Genomic DNA, 19,861 nt, shown 5'->3' with positions numbered 1-19,861 from the left:
AGAGAGACGTGCATTAGTGTGCACTTTATCCTCACACCACATGTACACACACCTCACGAGTGCGCTTTACATTACTGTGGCAGAAACAAACCTCCACTTAATACCTGTGCCATTAAACCAGGAGTTGTTCAGGTCAGTGTAGTCACGAAACGGAAGTTACAATATTCTTTTCTTCCTCATTGTGACGTATATCTGAGTGAAGCGGCTTCTCGAACAACAACAAATGTGGGCGGGGTTTGATTGTGTCTGAGGGGAATTGATTGGATGGTTGTGGTTTGCTATTGGTTGATCTCATGTGAGTCATCAGAGAAGAGAAGTCACTGCAAGATGGAGGTGAAGTTATTCTGATTCAAGATTATGAGGCACATGATTAAAAAACAATAATGATGTGCACAGACAAATAAAATATTACATATTCCATAAAATAAAATAATTGCCAATTTTGATACTATCTATTCTAGCGCTCTGTTGTGCGTTTTAAAGTCCCCATGAAATCAAAATAGATTTTTTTGGGGGCTTTTAGTGTATATATATCCATAAATAACATAAACAGTTCTCTTTGTGAATATTTAGGTTACGCTAATATTATCCCCCCTAGTGTCAATGTTGAGAATGAAACTCTACTGACACATTTTGAAACTAAACAATATGCGAAAAAGTGCATTTTTGATTTTGAACGCATTTGCATTGCAAGTTACTTTCCAATATCTGTCATTAAAACAGATGTAGGCTTATTATCATTCAGGTATCTAGATATAAAAATGTCATTTGTTTTTAATTAACTGGCCATAAATAAACAGTTTCCACTAATGGCCACTATTGCAAAAATGCTTGCATTGCATTACGAGTTGCATTCTGACACATTTCCAAACACAACGACGTGTGAAATCCTAGCATTTGCATTCACATACTTGCATAGATTATGTTTCAGGCCTGATAAACACCAGCTGATTTATACGTTCAAGACTGTAACAAACATATTTTTTTTGTCGATGCTACTAACAATCTGAATGAATAACAAGGTCTCATCCCCCAATGCAGTTTATGGTTTTATAGTTGTTTGTGCGATGCAGGGCACTAAAAGGCCAGTTTGACAGCAGGTCGCCTCACATTATTTGTGGGCGGAATGGCACAGCAAGACGATAATATGTTGCCGTGCCAAGATAAGTGCTGTTTACTGCAAGCTTCATCACTTATGGTGTCTCCACCTTCTGTCCAAGTGTTAAAATCTAGAAATCAATGCAGCGGCCCCTCCTGAGCGTCTAAACTGACCCAGCGTCGAGTTTGGCGATGCCGATCAGAGAGTTGATTCTGATCTGAGATCACGACAGAGAGTCTGGATCCACATATAGATCCACCGCCTTCTTCTGATGTAGAAACATGGCCTGTCCTTCAGTCTGGCCTGCTTTTCAACGTGCTCTCATTTTCTAGTCACCTAAAATAGGCCATCGGATCCTATTTTAGTTGAACCACAGTCTATCATGCTCGGAGGATTTCACTTGGCTAAATCACCACAGCGATTGCTTGAGGTTTTCAGCGTGACACCGGAAGGTTTAATGCTGTCTGTGTTTAGGAAAATAAATAAATTTAAAGTTTTTTTTTAATACGACTGCTCTGTTTTCTTTCTGTCTGTTGTATTTGAAGTTGCATAGTAAGTTCATCTTTACATGTCAGGTGTCTAGTTTTGTGGTTTAGGGGGCAATAATGAATCAGATTAAAACACATTACAGCTAAATGATATTAAAATGAATACTTTTCACACATATTCTGATTTTAGTGCTGTGAATTATGCTATATCATGCCTGTATTGGGTTTGGTTTTAATTTAAGTGGGAGTATTACTCCCTCTAGTGGTCAAATTTGAGCACTTTCCCTAAGATAGATAGATAGATAGATAGATAGATAGATAGATAGATAGATAGATAGATAGATAGATAGATAGATAGATAGATAGATAGATAGATAGATAGATAGATAGATAGATCTAGTGTTGTAAATGAAGACAGACAGAATTTTGTGTTTACTCTGCTTGAATTTAGCACAAGTTTGTTGACTGTCTCATGATGGATGTCCTGGAGTTCCATCATCGGCCACTAGAGGTCGGCAAACTCTTGCCTACAGTAACAGTGAACCTGATTTCACAGAGTACATGTTTCTGGATCAACATCTTTGTTGATCCTGGAACAACATTCCAATCATCCAATCAGGGACAAGTTTACAGTTTATGTCAAGTTTAGGCTTAAAACCAGGGTTAGGCGCTTCTACATCAGTGTTATTCATCACCTATCATTCCTTATGGACTACATTTTCGGCCAGGAATGTTGTTCCATGATCAACAAAATAAACAATTTCCCTGATTTCCTTGATTTCCCTGGTCTACATGTGTGCATTTTAAGATGTTTGAAGGCCAAAAAATTACATAACTTTAAAACGATGTCTGTATTTGTCAAGTACAGCCACAAAACAGATGCTTAAACCATAGGCTTAAACACAAGAATCAGGTTAAATGTTGCAACGAATGATCCACAATATACACTGGATATATACAGTAGAGACATGTACAGTACGTTTAATGCTAGTGATAATGGTGAAATATCCGCATTCTTGGAACTAACATTAACAACGAGCAATTATAGGCCTACTTTAAAAAAAAATAGTAGCCTATTCTTCGTTAACATTAGTTAATAAAAATGCAACTATTCATTGTTAGTTCATGTTAGCTCAAGTCCATTAAATAATTTTAACAGATGCCAATAAAGCATCAGTATGTTGAAATTAACATCAATTAAGATGAACCAATGGCCAGTTGTTCATGTTATCTAAAGAACAAACTAATGTTAAAAAATGGAACCTTTTCTAAATGTTATCAAGCAATTAAATAAAGAATCAGGACATTTTTAATCAATATCACGGGCATCATTTGGTCCATATAAAAATGTTTAAACAAATGTTTAAAAATGTAAGTGTTTAAGTAGCCTATTGAGTATTTTAAGTATGAACAGGAAATTGAATACAAAAATCTGAATGGCTGTTTGAAATATTTAAATGCTTTTCAGAAACTGAAAGTAGCGCAGCTTTACGGGGTTACTGTGGTAAAAGCATAGACTGTGGGTAAAAGCTGCATTTCTGTTGGTCCATGAGCGCCATCTACTGTCAGAGAGTGAACGTGCATTTTCATTCAGCGCGTCTCCTTCACTCGTTCCGTCGCCTTGCTTCTTCTCATCCGTGTTGGGCTTGTTTGAGAGTGCGCACTAATCTTACGCCTGATGAAAATGGCTTTGTTAATGTTTCTTGTCTCGCTACGTTGACAGTTATGAATTGCAACGAATCACGTAAATTACTGCCTAAAGTAGTGAAATCCCTTATATTTATGTTGGTCGTTTAACATTTCTATTGTAAAACAGCTGACAAATATTAAATGTTGAGGTTATCTAGCACTTTATCATTTACTGAAGCGTCAGTATTCAGCAGCTTCTGTAAACAACATAAGCTCGCCTACTTTAATTTGATTGGTCATCACCAACATTGGCTGCAAAAGCTTAAAGTCCGCGTGAACCGGAAGTTGCAAACGACTTTTCTCCAGTGCTGTATTTCCCAGTGAAAAGGAATATTGAACAGAGGGCAGGGTTTTACTCTAGCGCTCCTCCTCTCCATCTCTCGCTCTTTACAGACTAACGATTTGAGGGGAGTGGTTAAGCGTTTCCCAACCCAAGTCCTCAAACCTACGTCATCAGGGAAGGTCCTCCAATGCAGAGGGGAGGGGCATTTTCAGATTTTGATTAAAGATTACGAAGCCCAAACATTTTTTTTTTGTGTTTTAACTTGCACGGATTAATTGTTCACCACAAGACTAGTAATATGCGCTAACAATGTAAATACGGTCCATTTTGATTTCAGTTGGACTTTAAAAGGATACTTCACCTCTGGAAAGATGAATGTGTATTTAAAATGGGTCATTTATGTAGAAGAAATGTGAAATTATTTTTGAATTTGGAGCTTTCTAGACTGAGAAAAGCCAGAAAATTTAAATTTGACTTTTGAAAGACAACAACTCCCAGAATGCACTTGCTTCGCTGCCCTAGGAGGCCACTCCCAAGCCATGCCTACCGGGAAGAGAGCGCAGTTAAACAACAAGGCTAGGCTACTAGTGAGTCTCTCCGTGACGAGTCTGCCCGGGATTTCGAGATCGCCCAAAATGTCCAGGATTCGGCTTTTGCGTTACGAGGCTGAGGGGCGCGGGAGAACGGCGCGAGGCCGGTGGCGTGATTACTGATGAGCGACACCTGAGTGAGACGCACCGGTCCCGTATCTCTCACGGAGGAGCTGGAATTTTTCTTAGCAATGTTAAAATGCACATCAACCGATCACTTGTTTAGCGTTCATGTAATGAGCAATGCCGGTTTGAGAGGTGGCGCCCCGCCAGATCTCACGAGAATCACGACTTGCTTCACAGCACGACGTCACATACATCAACAACATATGAAGCAGCCTCTGTGGAAGACACACGCATTTCAGACGTGAATCAAGGCAGAGTCGACGAAGAAGACGAAGAAAACGAAGAAAAGGCGGACGGAAGAGTGTTTACGACAGTAACGTTAAATACAAATACTCCACAGCGACTCTAGGGGGCGCTGTCTGAGAAAAACGGAAACTGCATAGTGTGCCATTACGGCTAATTCATACTAAAAGCTAAAAAAAAAATATTTTGATTTCAGGGGGCCTTTAAAAAAGCTGCCTTCGGAGGACGCGTTCACAGGCATCCGAATCCAGTGATAGCTTCACAAAAAAATAAAGATGCCGTCTGAAAGTCTGTCAATGTTTTCCACTTCTGCTATAATTTCTAGCGAGAAATTACTATTGTTGTAATTTAATGTTTGCTTAGTTTTCACCAAAGCTCGCTCTATTTGCTGTAGACCATTAAACCGTTCCGCTGCCTCAGAAGTCATGAAGCACTGTAACTACATGAGCAAACACAGCCTGCAGAGTCATTGATGAGCGCTGACCAATCAGATGAGAAGTTTGATTATCTCGACGTTGTGCAATATCTGTGCAGCACCAAAGTTAATATAAGGGAATTATTTCACAACCTTTATACAATACAACTCAGAGATCCAGACCTCAATGTTGGGTATGGCCCTGCAAAAAAAAAAAAAAAATTTTTTTGAATGTTTAAAATGCTTGTAAATTTAAAAAATAATTAGTTAAGTAACACATCGAATTAAAGTCTGTAGAAAGACTGAAATAGTATTTCCTTGTAAAAATTCCCCCCTTTTTTTTTTTTTTTTTTTTTGAGAGTATTAATGCCATTTGATAGCAGAAATAGTTTGTATGCTGTAAGTAAAAACGTACATTCAGTAGCTGTAAATATTTCCTAACTTAGGCTTCACTTCTGATGAATCATGTGTAAGACTGCCCTTGTGTAACCTCTTTCCGTTATGCTTTATTATAGACACACCTAGACTATGCAAGAACTAGGCCTTGGACACACTTATACACTGGAGCTCAAGACTCGCACATACAGTACATTTGATCAACTTCTGGCCTCTCTTACTTATTATTATACTTCTTAATGTGCCATATATGGTAAGGGTTGATCTTTGAGTTCTATGATTGGATATTGCACATTGTGGATGGTTCTGGTTGACCTTGTGTAGAATATCTATTTGAATCTCATATAACTTAAAAAGAGCATTTCTTTTGATGAGTTAAAGTGATGTTGCCATGACTTATTGATCATATCATTATATTTACAGTGATGACCCTTGGCGTCATGCTTTATTTTAACCTTAAAGGAAAAAGCGATGCACATTTTAAAATCCACCAGAAATAACAAGCACCGCTGGCATGTTTTGGGATGCACTAATTCTCATCTTGAACATTGTTTAGGATGGATAGTGTAACAATCTGGACAGCATTTACTGTATTTATTTATCTTGACACAGTGCTCGTAAAACTGCATAATGAGCTAGTATGATAATTGCAGTAATTAAAACCTGTACATGATCAGTTTATCATGCAAAACACGTGACAAAATAATCGTCGACATCTTGGATGAGTGATAAAAATCTTCAAATAGGTCATGATTCCAGCAATGGAATTAACGTGGTGTCAGCAACGCACTTTCCCATCATGTGGTGACAAATCATATTGCCTGTGTGTTTTGATGAGACATAAATGAATGCAAATGAATATATAGATGATTTACCAGGAACTGTTCATCAGAAGAGGGAGGATCAGCTCAGGCGTTTAAACTCATGATCACCACAGTTCATTTCTCTGAGGAACTGGATGAGGAGCATCAGACCACATTGTAAGTATTCACCACTTACTCTTCTAGTATATTTGCATCTCAGTATTTTCTCATTGTTCAGTAAACATATCCTTTAAACAATACATTTACTTAGAAGCAAAATTGCATAAGATTTTAAGAAGGGTAACAAAACCCTCCAATTATAATGCACAGTTATCATGCTTTTCACTTTAGAATATTGTTCCAAATAACTAATAATTCCTTCTGAAGGATTTGGTAAAACGAGTGGGTTGCCATGATCTTCACTTTAGAATTATTTGCATTAGTCAAATTGGTAACACTTTACTCTGTAACACTTTACTCAGTTGACTATAAGTAGCTACATGTCAACTATCAGTCATTAGAGTATTAGTAGACCCTCTGTTTAATATCTGCTAACTCTTTATTGTGATGCTCCTCAACAGAGATTATACTGACTATAAGTTTGCAACTACATGTCAACTTATTATAACCCCAACCAGTCTACTAATACTCTAATGAGAGTTAGTAGATATGTAGTTGCAACTTCTAGTCAACAGAATGTGTTAAAGGGACCATCAAAATAAAATGAAACTGTCAAATTAATTATAAACCTGTATATAGTAATATTAATAGTTCTCTGATGAGCTAATAGTAAACTTCCACATTTGACAATGCACTTTTACTTACCAATTAGTTCATCAGAGTTGCCTGTTTGTTAATAACTAGAATGTTAATAGTGCGTTAGTCATTTGTTCCGGTGTAGTTAGCTATCAGCTTAAAGGTCCCGTTTTATGCCCCTTTTCACAAGATGTAAAATAAGTCTCTGATGTCCCCAGAGTGTGTATGTGAAGTTTGAGCTCAAAATACCCAACAGATAATTTTTTACAGCATGTTTAAATTGACATTTTTTGGGGCTCAGAAAAACGAGCTGTTTCAGTGTGTGCCCTTTAAATGCAAATGAGCTGCTGCTGGACGACACAGGGGGCGGAGCTTCATGAGCTCGCGCTCAGTCTGTCAGGAAAAATTCATCTCACGGAATGATGATAATATCAGAAACTCTCAGTAACGGTGTTCATTTCGAGTCGGACAATAATGCCTACAGAGTCAGAGTGCTGTATAGAGATGAAACAGGTATGGTTTAGTAGTTTAATTACGGTTATTATAACGTATTTGTCATCTGCTGGTAGGCTATGTATCCATTATTTATTAATAGCCTACAAGTCTGCTGTCTGAATGATGATCAAACATGTACTGATGAGTTTAATAAAGTTTATTGTACATCACACAAAAGATGAAGCGTCAGTTTTACTTCAGAAAATCACCGTAAGAGCTGAGTAAACACAGTAGCCTAAGTTATAAGAAGTGCGCAAGTAGCCAGTAGAGTTGAGGGAGCATTCCTGTGGGCGGAGGTTAGTCAAGAAACGGTTCTAGTGACATCATTAAAGAAGGAAGTAGAGGGATGTAGTTCAATCGAGCCGTTTTTTGTAGTCAACTTCTGTTAAATAAAATATCTCGCATGGCATTGAACTTTGAGCTTTATAATTTTACAGATATTATTTATGCTCTAACAGCAACATTACACACTAACTAAAGTTTGAAACATGGGATCACGCAGAACGGGACCTTTAAAATTTACCTGATTGAACTTGAGATAGTAACTCCACTGGATCTTTACCTCCACATTAAAATCATTTCATGATTTTATTCCATGATTTGATGAGATGTGTGTGAATTACCTGAGTCTGTGAGTTTAATTACTTCAAAAACAGCAATGTTACTGAGTAATAGAATGTAACGATTAAGTAGCAGCGACGTTCATTTATTAATAAAAGTCACGGGCCGCGTTCACAACAAGTGTTTGTGCTCCTAAATGTTTCTGTGCGAGTGACGTACAGTATGTGTGTGTGCTTCAATCAAAACAGCGCATCAGAATCGAGTATTCAGACAGACCATGCAAATTATTTAAAATTTAATTATCTTTGTTTTATTCATATTATTATTTTAATATTATAGCTATTATGGAAAATAATTGTAAAAAATTCAGCTTCACATTGAGACCACAACAGATCCATACAGTATCTTAGAATTTCACAAATGTTGAAATGTACTGTTTAAACAGAGTTTGTATGCAGAATGCAGTGTTTTTGGTGCTTTACTGTAGGTTATTGTGTGAAATCAGGTAGTATAATAAAGTCATGCCTGAAATCCTAGAAATTCAAGTCAGACATTCAATGCCATAAAAGAAGTAAAGAATCCGCACACACGCACACACACACACACACACACACACACACACACACACACACACACACACACACACACACACACACACACACACACAATCTCACATGTTATTCAATCAAGGCCACCAAAAAAGTAAAAAGGTGCAAAGAAATGCAGAGAGCAAAACGTTTTCAGGGTTTATCAGAGTTTTCAACTCTTTATCAGTAAAATACATTTCCAAACGTACACCTGCTTTCATTTCAATTACAGGACACTAATATAAACATACAAAAATATAACATATTTTAGGCTATATTAATAATACAAAGGGCGTTGCTTATATATTTTTACATTATTTAAGGGCATTACACAACCCATCTTATATAACATTTTAAAGTAATCAACATGACCTTTGGCAATATCATCATTGTTAATAATTTTCCCAAATCAGTTTTTATATCAAGCCACAAAAATATATTTACCGAAAACAATTCAGGGGAAATTCCTCATTCAAACCTCAACTTCAAAAGTCCATTTACAATCCCACGTTCAACATTAACTCCTCTTTGAAGATGTACACTTTGTTCAATAACTATATATAAACTAAAAAGTACCCGATTCTAAATAGACTTTGGTATCGAGGGGGAAAACCAAGTGGGTGTTAATTTCCGCTTTAAATTTAAGAGAGTCAACCATAACGTTTAAAGATAGAATGAAGTCATCAAAACAGTTCAGTATCAGGGTTGTTTTGATGACTTATGGTTGACACTATTAAATTTAACGCCGACACTGACACCTACTTGGTTTGGATCCTTTTCTTCTTCCTTTGCATCTCGTTGGATAGATGCACATCTGTCTATCACATTGCTGAGGTATTCAGTGCCAAGCAGAGAACAAGAACAGTCTCTGAAATACTATCAATTTCTAGTTTGCATGATGTGCGCTCTTTAACAATGTTTGTATGTTTTCCTTCTGCTAGAACAACTATGCCGAGTAAAATTTACTACGGCTCGAGTAACAGCTCGAGTGACAACTGCACCGACGTGGACACTCTCATGAGGCGCTACTACCTGCCCGCCATGTATGGTGCGATCTTCATCGTGGGCGTTGTGGGTAACATCACCGCTCTGCTGGTCTACGCGCTCAAAGTTCGTCCCTGGAAGAGCAGCACCATCATCATGGTGAACCTCGTCATCACTGACCTTCTCTTTATGGTCAGCTTGCCCTTCTTGATCTACTACTACGTCCTCAATGACACCTGGACGCTGGGGGTCGTCATGTGCCGCTTTACGCGATTCATGTTCCACTTCAACCTCTACGGCAGCATCCTCTTCCTCACCTGTCTGGCCATCTTCCGGTATGTTACGATCGTGCATCCGTTTCCCATGCTCAGCATCAAGCAGAAGCGATGGGGCGTGTTGGCTTGCGTCTTGGTTTGGGTCGTGACGATGGGCGAGTTAATTCCGATTTTTAACGTGTTTGACACAGTTCCAACGGACAATAAGACATACTGCTTGGACTTTGCGAGCAACAACGAAGAAATCATGTGGCCATATAGTTGGGCATTGACCATCCTGGGATATTTGCTTCCTCTGGTCGTGGTCTGTCTTTGCTATTGGCGCATCATTGTAGAGCTAAAGAAGGGTCCTCATATGGGAAGCAAGAAACGGGTTAAAGCAAGGCGACTCATCGTGTTGATATTGACGTGTTTTATTGTTTGCTTTCTTCCCTATCACGTGCTACGAGCGCTGAGAATCTACACGAAACGCACTCCGGAAACCGTCTGCCTGCTGGACCGCGGCGTTCACGCCGTCTACATATTTTCGAGGCCGATCGCTGTAATCAACATCATTTTCAACCTGCTGCTCTACACGTTGTCGGGGGACTTTAAGCGGGCCTTCATGGATCTGTTCAAATGTGGTCAGCTCATGTCGAAGACTTAGGGGATCATGAAAGTGGCTGTGATCAACATGACCAATACCACATTTGAGCAAAGCAGCTTAAACTCAAGCCACTGTCTTAGTCTTACTAGCCAGAGTCAATGCCACTGTGAAATAGCCAATACTGAAGGGATACTCCACCTAAAAATTAACGTTCTGTCATCATTTACTCACTCTCATGTCTTTCCAAACCTGTATGACTTTATTACTTTTGTGGAATATAAAAGTTGATATATATGTAACCTCTTATATATAATATATTTTTAGTAGAACTTCTTATAATATTAAGGGATATTCTTAAGCACCAGGCCAAGAAAATAGTCTAAACCCCCTTAATCATAATAAAATCACCTGAATGTACAGCCTCAACTGGTGTTATACTGAAAATGTTGGTCAACCACTAGAGCCTGGTGCTAACATGAAGTGAATGCATGAATTGACTAAATGCACGTAACTTTGACTAAAGGTGTCTGACAAATGCATGAACATAAATATGCATGTAACCAACACAAGGCCATTTCATGACAAACATCCTTTGTTGCCCTCAATATGTCAATAGCCTATTGGCGCCACTATGGTCAAAATGGCCTTGATATAAACAAACAATGATGCAACTCTGTAAAGATGGCATTGCATTTTTCCTGTTAATGGTATCTATGTTTGTGGCAGCTGTATGTCTGTGTTTATTCATTGTGTGCTTGCTTTCCTTCATAAACATTGACTTTATGATGATGGCGTAGTGTAATTTGTTTATCATACAAGATTAACATACAGTAAAAGTGAATCACATTTGCATTGCTTACTTTTTGGTATGTACAGTGGCGTCGTTAGTGGGGGGAAAAGCCATTGTAAGCCCACAAGACTGCGCCATGAGCACAGCATGCATGCAATTTGCATAGTTTGATTGGTTGTCTAGGAACGTTGCAAAACGCTAATTGGCAGTGAGGGAGAGCAGACTCGCCTGAGAGGAGCATTCATCTGAGTGTGGTGTTCTTCGAGTCGAGCCACCCCAGTGTGCAATGTTCAAACAAAGATCAGGAAAAAAGAGGAGGGGGTGGAAAGTAAACATAGGAAGGGAAAACAATTTGGAAAATTTCTTTCCAAAGAGACCAAGTGATGCCGCTGTTTATTCTGTGTAAATAGATGCTTGCTGCTCGGGAGTCTGCATTTTCCTACATAACGAGAAACAACTTATTTCTACATAGCACTCTTATCATACTCCAAACACAGAAGTAACACGAAAAGTGTGTGAAAAATCTTTAGAGATAAACTGTAAATATGGAAAACGTCTCGGTTACGTATGTGTCCCTAAAGGAGGGAACGTAGACATTCCATCGGATGACCAACGAATAGGAATCTCGCTAGAGAGGCCAATCTACTTCGAGTGTAACTAAAATGAGCCAATTCACATTGGTATGAGATAATTGCATCAGCTGCGCTACGTTTGTGGCACCTGTTGAATCCTGACTTTGTCGGTACCCCTTATGTTGGCCAGACACAGCCAGAGATGGCGTTCCTGGACCACTAGTGTGGACATCGATGTGTAACCCTTTTAGCGGCCCCGCCATCAAGGGTGGTGAGGGGGGAAGAACTACTAGGTTGGTTTCAGACAGTAAAAGGTGCCATCCGCGACTAAGTGATCTCTTCATGCACCTCCGGAAAGAAAGTCACCGGGGTGGGGCGCTGAGAACCGTCCAGAGAAGCCAATCAACCAGCGTCGAGGGCTCAGCACACGGTGGAGGATTCCACAGGAGCCCGATCCTCTCTGTGACCCGGGAAAGCATAGCTGTCATTTCTCATTAACTCGGACAACGCTACGGTTCCTGAATGGGGCAGCACAGTCAGGTTGTGAAAAAAGTCAGGCTCACCCTTCGATGTAGCGATCGATAGCCGGCCGTAGGAGACAACTGGTACACACCTTTGAGATGGTCAAACACTTCCTGAGGGAGTTCCACTGGCTGCGGAACGCACGAGGGATGAGGGTTCCTAGGGGGTTGGTTCCCCGAAGGAAGAGCTCTCACCATGATCCTCAAATCACCTGCGCTACTGCGCGAAGTAACCCTCTGAGAAGGATTAGATCGACGCAGAGGCACAGGGACCCCACCTCTTTCGAGGTACTGGAGTCTCGACTGCAACTCCGAGATGGTCATCTTCCCGCAGTGGGTGCATGACTCATGAAATCAAAAACTATTAAAAACATTAAACACTCAAATCACAACATGCTACTGCAGCTAGAGCTCCTATTAATGTTGCTGAGAATGAGTGAAGGTAAGCCCAGAGTGTAGTCAGGCAACTACAAATCCAACACACTTGTAACATTTTTACAATAAGACAATAATTAAAAAAAATGCTTGTAGTGGTATCTACACTGTTAAATGTTTGGAATACAAAGCACAATGTCTGTTAATAAAAAAAATTCCAATTAAATATTGTTAAACTGTAATTTGTACGTCTAATGAGATACTTGGGTGCTCTATTTAAAAGCAAATAAAAATCCATCCATCCATCCATCCGTCCATCCATCCATCTTCTTCCGCTTATCCGGGGCTGGGTCTCGGGGGCAGCAGTCTAAGCAGAGACGATTAGACTACCCTCTCCCTAGACACTTCCTCCAGCTCTTCCAGGGGAATTCTGAGGTGTTCCCAGGCCAGCTGGGAGACATAATCCCTCCAGCGTGTCCTGGGTCTGCCTCGGGTCTCCTCCCGGTGAGACGTGCCTGGAACACCACCCCGGGAAGGCATCCAGGAGGCATCCGGAACAGATGCCCGAGCCACCTCTCGATGTGGAGGAGCAGCGGCTCTGAGCTCCTCCCGAGTGACAGAGCTCCTCACCCTATCTCTAAGGGATCGCCCAGCCACCCTGCGGAGAAAGCTCATTTCGGCCGCCTGTATCCGGGATCTTATCCTTTCGGTCATGACCCACAGCTCATGACCATAGGTGAGAGTAGGAACGTAGATCGACCGGTAAATCGAGAGCTTTGCCTTGCGGCTCAGCTCTTTCTTCAACACAACAGACCGGTACACCGACTGCATTACTGCAGAAGCTGCACCGATCCGTCAGTCAATCTCCCGTTCCATCCTTCCCTCACTCGTGAACAAGACCCCAAGATACTTGAACTCCTCCACTTGAGGGAGGAACTCTCCACCAACCTGAAGGGGGCAAGCCACCCTTTTCCGACTGAGAACCATGGCCTCGGATTTGGAGGCGCTGATTCTCATCCCAGCCGCTTCACACTCGGCTGCAAACCGTCCCAGTGCATGCTGGAGGTCCTGGTCTGATGGGGCCAACATGACAACATCATCCGCAAAAAGCAGAGACGAAATCATGTGGTCCCCAAACCTGACACCCTCCGGCCCCTGGCTGCACCTAGAAATTCTGTCCATAAAAGTTATGAACTGAACCAGTGACAAAGGGCAGCCCTGCCGGAGTCCAACATGCACCAGGAACAAGTCTGACTTACTGCAGTCAATGCGAACCCAGCTCCTGCTCCGGTCGTACAGGGACCGTTCAGCCCTTAGCAGAGGGCCCCGGACCCCATACTCAGTGTTATGCTCTATTAATGATATACAGTACAACCGTTTTTCTATCAATTTTCTAGTGCTATATATAGTTGTACACAATAAAAAAAATTAAAAAAAAGTGTGATAAATAGCATAGATCATGGGATGATTTACATAGGGCCCGAGATTCGGTGCTACGTCACTGTACAGTAGTACTACATTCAAAACAGCGGTAACTGTGTTTGAATAATATCTGCATGGCACAATTGACTCTGCAGAGTGAAACTCAAACTTCTCAACAAACAAACTGATGCTATTTTATTCAGAACATTTTTACTCTCAGTTGCTCAATTAATAGTCTTTGTTTTACATAACCTGATGGAAACATTGGCTCATTCACAAAACACACATGGCTCATTCATACGGTCTGAAGGGAATAACTGGTTAAACTCAATTGAGTCTTTGCTCTTGTATAACAGTGCACAGAATTCCAGCTGATGTTTATGTTTAGATGTTTTACAGTAAAGGAAGAGGAAATGTGAAGCCTCCATCAAAACCTAATAAGATGCAAAATAGGGCGTGTTCAAAAGATTTTTGTCACAATTCGTACCTTATTTGAAGGTTTCTTATTTCAACTTTTTACACACTTAATTGTGTTAGGTGTTTTTTTTATTTATTATTTACGCGAACTTAAGTCACCACTTTAGTAGAAGGGATTAACTAATGAAATCAAATTAGATGAAGTTCCTCATCGACTTTACCTTGTATTAATTATCTCATGAGCCATCTCAGATTTCATCAGTTGTTCACACACGAGGAAACACCTCTCATTGACTGGACGAAAAGGAAGAAGCAGCTTCTGTATTGTAAATAAACACTTGTTTAGTCTCCAAGGTGATTCAATCTAAGGAAACGGGTTTTTCCGAGCTTCCCGGTGAACTGTATGAGAAGTCCACATCAGTGAAATGAAATCACATGGTGTTTCTCTAGATCTGCAGTGCAAACTGAGTTTGATGGTTTGTGGACTCATGACTTTAGTTTATATGTATGGTGACATTCCTCTGTCCATAATCTGCGTCTCAATGTGCAAGTTATATATAGTAACCATTGACAGCTAAATATACAATTATGCAACAGCAAAAAAAGTTCACAAAACACTGACTTCTGTGATGCTTTATATAGCGTGAGTCATTGACATCACAAAACAACTGTTTCTCAATCCACCTTTGAATGCGGTGAGAATAGAGACGTCTTTCTTGAACACCCAATGAGAAAATTTCTCTTTCACAACTCAGAATACATTCCCCCGGTTCCACAGACAAGACTCAAGACTCCCGGACTAAAATGCATGTTTGAGTTGTTTTAGCTGAAAGCAACTTGCACTGCGTCTTAAAATATGCGTCTTAAAAAAAAGACGTCAATTTAATAATGCGTCTTAAATTGCGTCTTACAATATGTCAGTGCCATTGTTTTGTCTCCAGATGCTCACCACCAGTAATGTTTTTTATTCTAAGGCGCGTTTATAAAAGCTACTTAAATGCCCTGATTGAACGAAGGCCTAATCCTGGTTTAATCTAAGCCCTGTCTGTAAAACCAGGCCATTGTGATATACTACATTTCATGTGGGCATAAACTTGGTCTCAGATGTTCCTCCTAAAATTCAGTAAGAAGTATAAATAAAAATGGCATAATTAAATAAGGCATGGTAAGAATATAGAACTTTGTGGGTAAGAATTCGATGTGAAATTGTTAAATTCATATTCAGACTTAAGTTTTGAAGTGAGATCACTCAAGAGAAAAAGTCTCTATTAGCTCTACATTTTATGTCATTGCTTAACCTGGATACCAGCCGAATTTAGCCCCGCCCACAATATTTTTAGGTCGGGAAGTTCATATATTCTGACTAGAATCTGAGTATGACGACGTCAGGCTAGTCATTGCTACACTGTAATAAAAAAATTACATCCCCAAGTCAAAAATTTCAAGTGACCGATAACATCTACATTTTTCAATTAGTCTGACGTATTATTTCTCATTGAGCCAATGTTAACAGACTATTGCAACAAGAATTTCACTTGGGCCAATTGAAAAATTTTGATGTTATTGGTCACTTGAAATGTTTGATTTGGGAGGGTTAGAATTTTTTACAGTGTAGGAGATAAAAAAACTTAAAAAAAAACTGAGACAATAAAGACATCTCATTCATGTCATGAACAGCCATAATGAATATATTGGGACATGATCAATATATGCCGATCATCAAGCATTGAGAGTGTTGCTATATGCACCATATGTCCTTGTAAGTAAAAAACAAACAAACAAATAAAAACAAATCTGTGCATTTACTGCTAAACGGAAACAACACCTATCCGTCACACATTACGGTACCATTTCATTTTTACATTTCACTGGTATTTATTGTTTTATTTCCTGCTTTCACACAAGCATGTTATGTCACTGGTACACAGCTGAAGTCTCTGGTGGCACGCGAGGGAGTGAAACCAGTTCCCACACTTATAGAAAGGTTGTAATGATGCTGAAAATTCAGCTTTACCATCAAAGAAATATATATTTACATTTTGTAAAACATCAAAACAGAAAAGTTTTTTTAAATTGTAATAATATTTCACAAGTTTTTACTGTATTTTTGACCAAATAAATGCAAACCACAAACTTTTAACAGTGATGTAATACATTGGTGAGCAGAAGAGACTTCTTTCATTAGCATTAAAAAAAAAATAAAAAAAATCCAAACTTTTGACTGGTACTGTATATAGCCTGTTATATTATGCCTGCAGGGTTTCAGTTGTTGTTTAAGTGTGAGTATGACTCCCTCTAGTGCTTAAAATGGAGCACTTTCCCTAAGATAGATTTTCTCCATGACTTTTTGATCATATAATTTTTTACAGTGATGACATTGGTGTCATGCTTTATTTTAACCTTAAAGGAAAAAGCGATACACACTTTAAAACCCACCAGAGACAACAAGTACCACTTGCAATATTGTCTACTAACCTCCATTTTGGGATGCACTAATTCTTATCTTGAATAGTAGTCCAGGCAAAGTAGTGTTTTGCAACACATTCTCACCCCAAATCGTCACTTTTTCGTCACTTTCAACCATGCTTCAATATCCGACGCACAAAGCACCCTTTAGCGTCCATATGTGACGCTTCGGTTATGGGTAGGTTTAGGTATGTGGTAGGGTTATGCGTCTCATATGGACGCTAAAGGGTGCTTTGTGCGTCGGATATTGAAGCATGGTTGAAAGTGACGAAAAAGTGACGTGACAGACTAATTGTAAAATAATTTGCAGCTTAGATCATTTCTACAAAGTGTCCAGAACAACATACTAAAAGTCCTAAGAAATCCTAGTTGAGGAAATATGTTAAATTCTCATCAATCCGAGATGTGTGCCAATAAGGCCAGGCAACAATACACCCCAATGGGGCTTATTTTTCCCTTTACTCCTATCAAAATGAAACTTTACACAATGAAAGTACCCATGAAAAGTAAACATTTTTGCATTACAAATTTCTTTGAAAATGAATTTGAATATGCACATGAGCTCCACACTTATTGAATATGCCCAAAATACACCCAAATAGGCTTAATTTTTTCCTTTACTCCTACCACAATAAAACTTTACATAGTAAAAGTATACATGAAAAGTAACTTTTTTTTGGGTAACGCTTTAGATTACAGCCCGGAAAGTACTACGTAATTAAATTGAAAGTACAGTGTAACTTTTGGTAATTACAGTGTACCTATAAAGTACTTACGTGTAAGAATAGGGGAACAATACGTAAAGTCTTGGGAATAAAGGTGTAACAACCAGGAAAATACTGCATAATTAAAATGAAATTACAGTGTAACTTTTGGTAATTACAGTGTACCTATAAAGTACATAAGTGTAAGTATAGGGGAAAAATATGTAAAGTTTTGGGAATAAAGGGGTAACAACCAGGAAAATAACAAATTATTTAGGCAAATTATTTAGACTGTAAGTATTCCATGTAGTTACAGGGTAAGTATGACATTGCGGGCTGTAAATTAAAGTGATGCTTCTTACCCTCTTGTTTCATGTAGTTACGGGGTAAGTGTGACATTGCGGGCTGTAAATTAAAGTGATGCTTCTTACCCTCTTGTTCCATGTAGTTACGGGGTAAGTGTGACATTGCGGGCTGTAAATTAAAGTGATGCTTCTTACCCTCTTGTTTCATGTAGTTACAGGGTAAGTATGACATTGCGGGCTGTAAATTAAAGTGGTGCTTCTTACCCTCTTGTTTCATGTAGTTACAGGGTAAGTATGACATTGCGGGCTGTAAATTAAAGTGATGCTTCTTACCCTCTTGTTTCATGTAGTTACAGGGTAAGTATGACATTGCGGGCTGTAAATTAAAGTGATGCTTCTTACCCTCTTGTTTCATGTAGTTACAGGGTAAGTATGACATTGCGGGCTGTAAATTAAAGTGATGCTTCTTACCCTCTTGTTCCATGTAGTTACAGGGTAAGTATGACATTGCGGGCTGTAAATTAAAGTGATGCTTCTTACCCTCTTGTTTCATGTAGTTACAGGGTAAGTATGACATTGCGGGCTGTAAATTAAAGTGATGCTTCTTACCCTCTTGTTTCATGTAGTTACGGGGTAAGTATGACATTGCGGGCTGTAAATTAAAGTGATGCTTCTTACCCTCTTGTTTCATGTAGTTACAGGGTAAGTATGACATTGCGGGCTGTAAATTAAAGTGGTGCTTCTTACCCTCTTGTTTCATGTAGTTACAGGGTAAGTATGACATTGCGGGCTGTAAATTAAAGTGATGCTTCTTACCCTCTTGTTTCATGTAGTTACAGGGTAAGTATGACATTGCGGGCTGTAAATTAAAGTGGTGCTTCTTACCCTCTTGTTTCATGTAGTTACAGGGTAAGTATGACATTGCGGGCTGTAAATTAAAGTGATGCTTCTTACCCTCTTGTTTCATGTAGTTACAGGGTAAGTATGACATTGCGGGCTGTAAATTAAAGTGGTGCTTCTTACCCTCTTGTTCCATGTAGTTACAGGGTAAGTATGACATTGCGGGCTGTAAATTAAAGTGATGCTTCTTACCCTCTTGTTTCATGTAGTTACAGGGTAAGTATGACATTGCGGGCTGTAAATTAAAGTGGTGCTTCTTACCCTCTTGTTTCATGTAGTTACAGGGTAAGTATGACATTGCGGGCTGTAAATTAAAGTGGTGCTTCTTACCCTCTTGTTTCATGTAGTTACAGGGTAAGTATGACATTGCGGGCTGTAAATTAAAGTGGTGCTTCTTACCCTCTTGTTTCATGTAGTTACAGGGTAAGTATGACATTGCGTGTTGTAAATTAAAGTGGTGCTTCTTACCCTCTTGTTTCATGTAGTTACAGGGTAAGTACAATAAAAACACATGTAGGCTACACACACAATCTGACATCACTTGGAAAACCTTTATTTGAAAAACAACTTATTTCAAAACAGATTTACAACATATTACACTTCTTATTCTTTATTTTTTTTTTAAATCAACTTTTCATTTCAAATACTAAAGTCCTGATAGAAAGTAGCATGTTTTGTCCTGTTTTGTTTCTCTTGCATGGCTTCCTCCTCCTCTTGGTCCTCCTCTTCTTTTTCTATCGTTCCACTGATTTGCCTAATCATAAGAAGGAGTATTTTTCTATTCTGTGTTATGTATTAAAAGAAAATACAGTACACCCAGAAATGTTCTCATAATTTACTCATCTTTTCGCTACCGACCAACTGTCACCAGCGAGTGCATGAGAGTCGGCTTGAATGGCTTCGCGTTTGCTGAAGCTTTAAGCGTCCATTGCATTCTCACGGGAGTTTGATGTGAAACTCGCGCGAGAACTGGTGTCTCTGTTCTTCTGCATGGTTTGTTTTTCATTAGTATT

General features: G+C 39.2%; 1 protein-coding gene across 2 annotated transcripts in view; it reads left to right on the top strand.

The window, feature by feature from the left end:
• Window positions 1-6,212: 6,212 nt before the first annotated feature.
• LOC309494487 (2-oxoglutarate receptor 1-like) overlaps window positions 6,213-19,861 on the top strand; it is a 30,034-nt gene continuing 16,385 nt past the window's right edge. Inside the window, exons 1-2 of one of the 2 annotated variants that reach the window (XM_082163892.1) lie at window positions 6,213-6,309; window positions 9,473-11,165. In XM_082163892.1, the coding sequence (XP_082020018.1) occupies window positions 6,254-6,309; window positions 9,473-10,436 (1,020 nt within the window). In that variant the 5' untranslated portion in view covers window positions 6,213-6,253 and the 3' untranslated portion in view covers window positions 10,437-11,165. Of the gene's footprint in view, window positions 6,310-9,472; window positions 11,166-19,861 lie in introns of those variants that run through there. The other variant, XM_082163890.1, reaches the window with a different exon arrangement.

The sequence above is a fragment of the Leuciscus leuciscus genome, assembly GCF_965113295.1.
Source record: "Leuciscus leuciscus genome assembly, chromosome: 3".
In the NCBI taxonomy this organism is placed as follows: Eukaryota; Metazoa; Chordata; class Actinopteri; order Cypriniformes; family Leuciscidae; genus Leuciscus; species Leuciscus leuciscus.
Note: the sequence above shows the minus strand (reverse complement) of the source record. Positions and strands in the feature narration are given on the sequence as shown.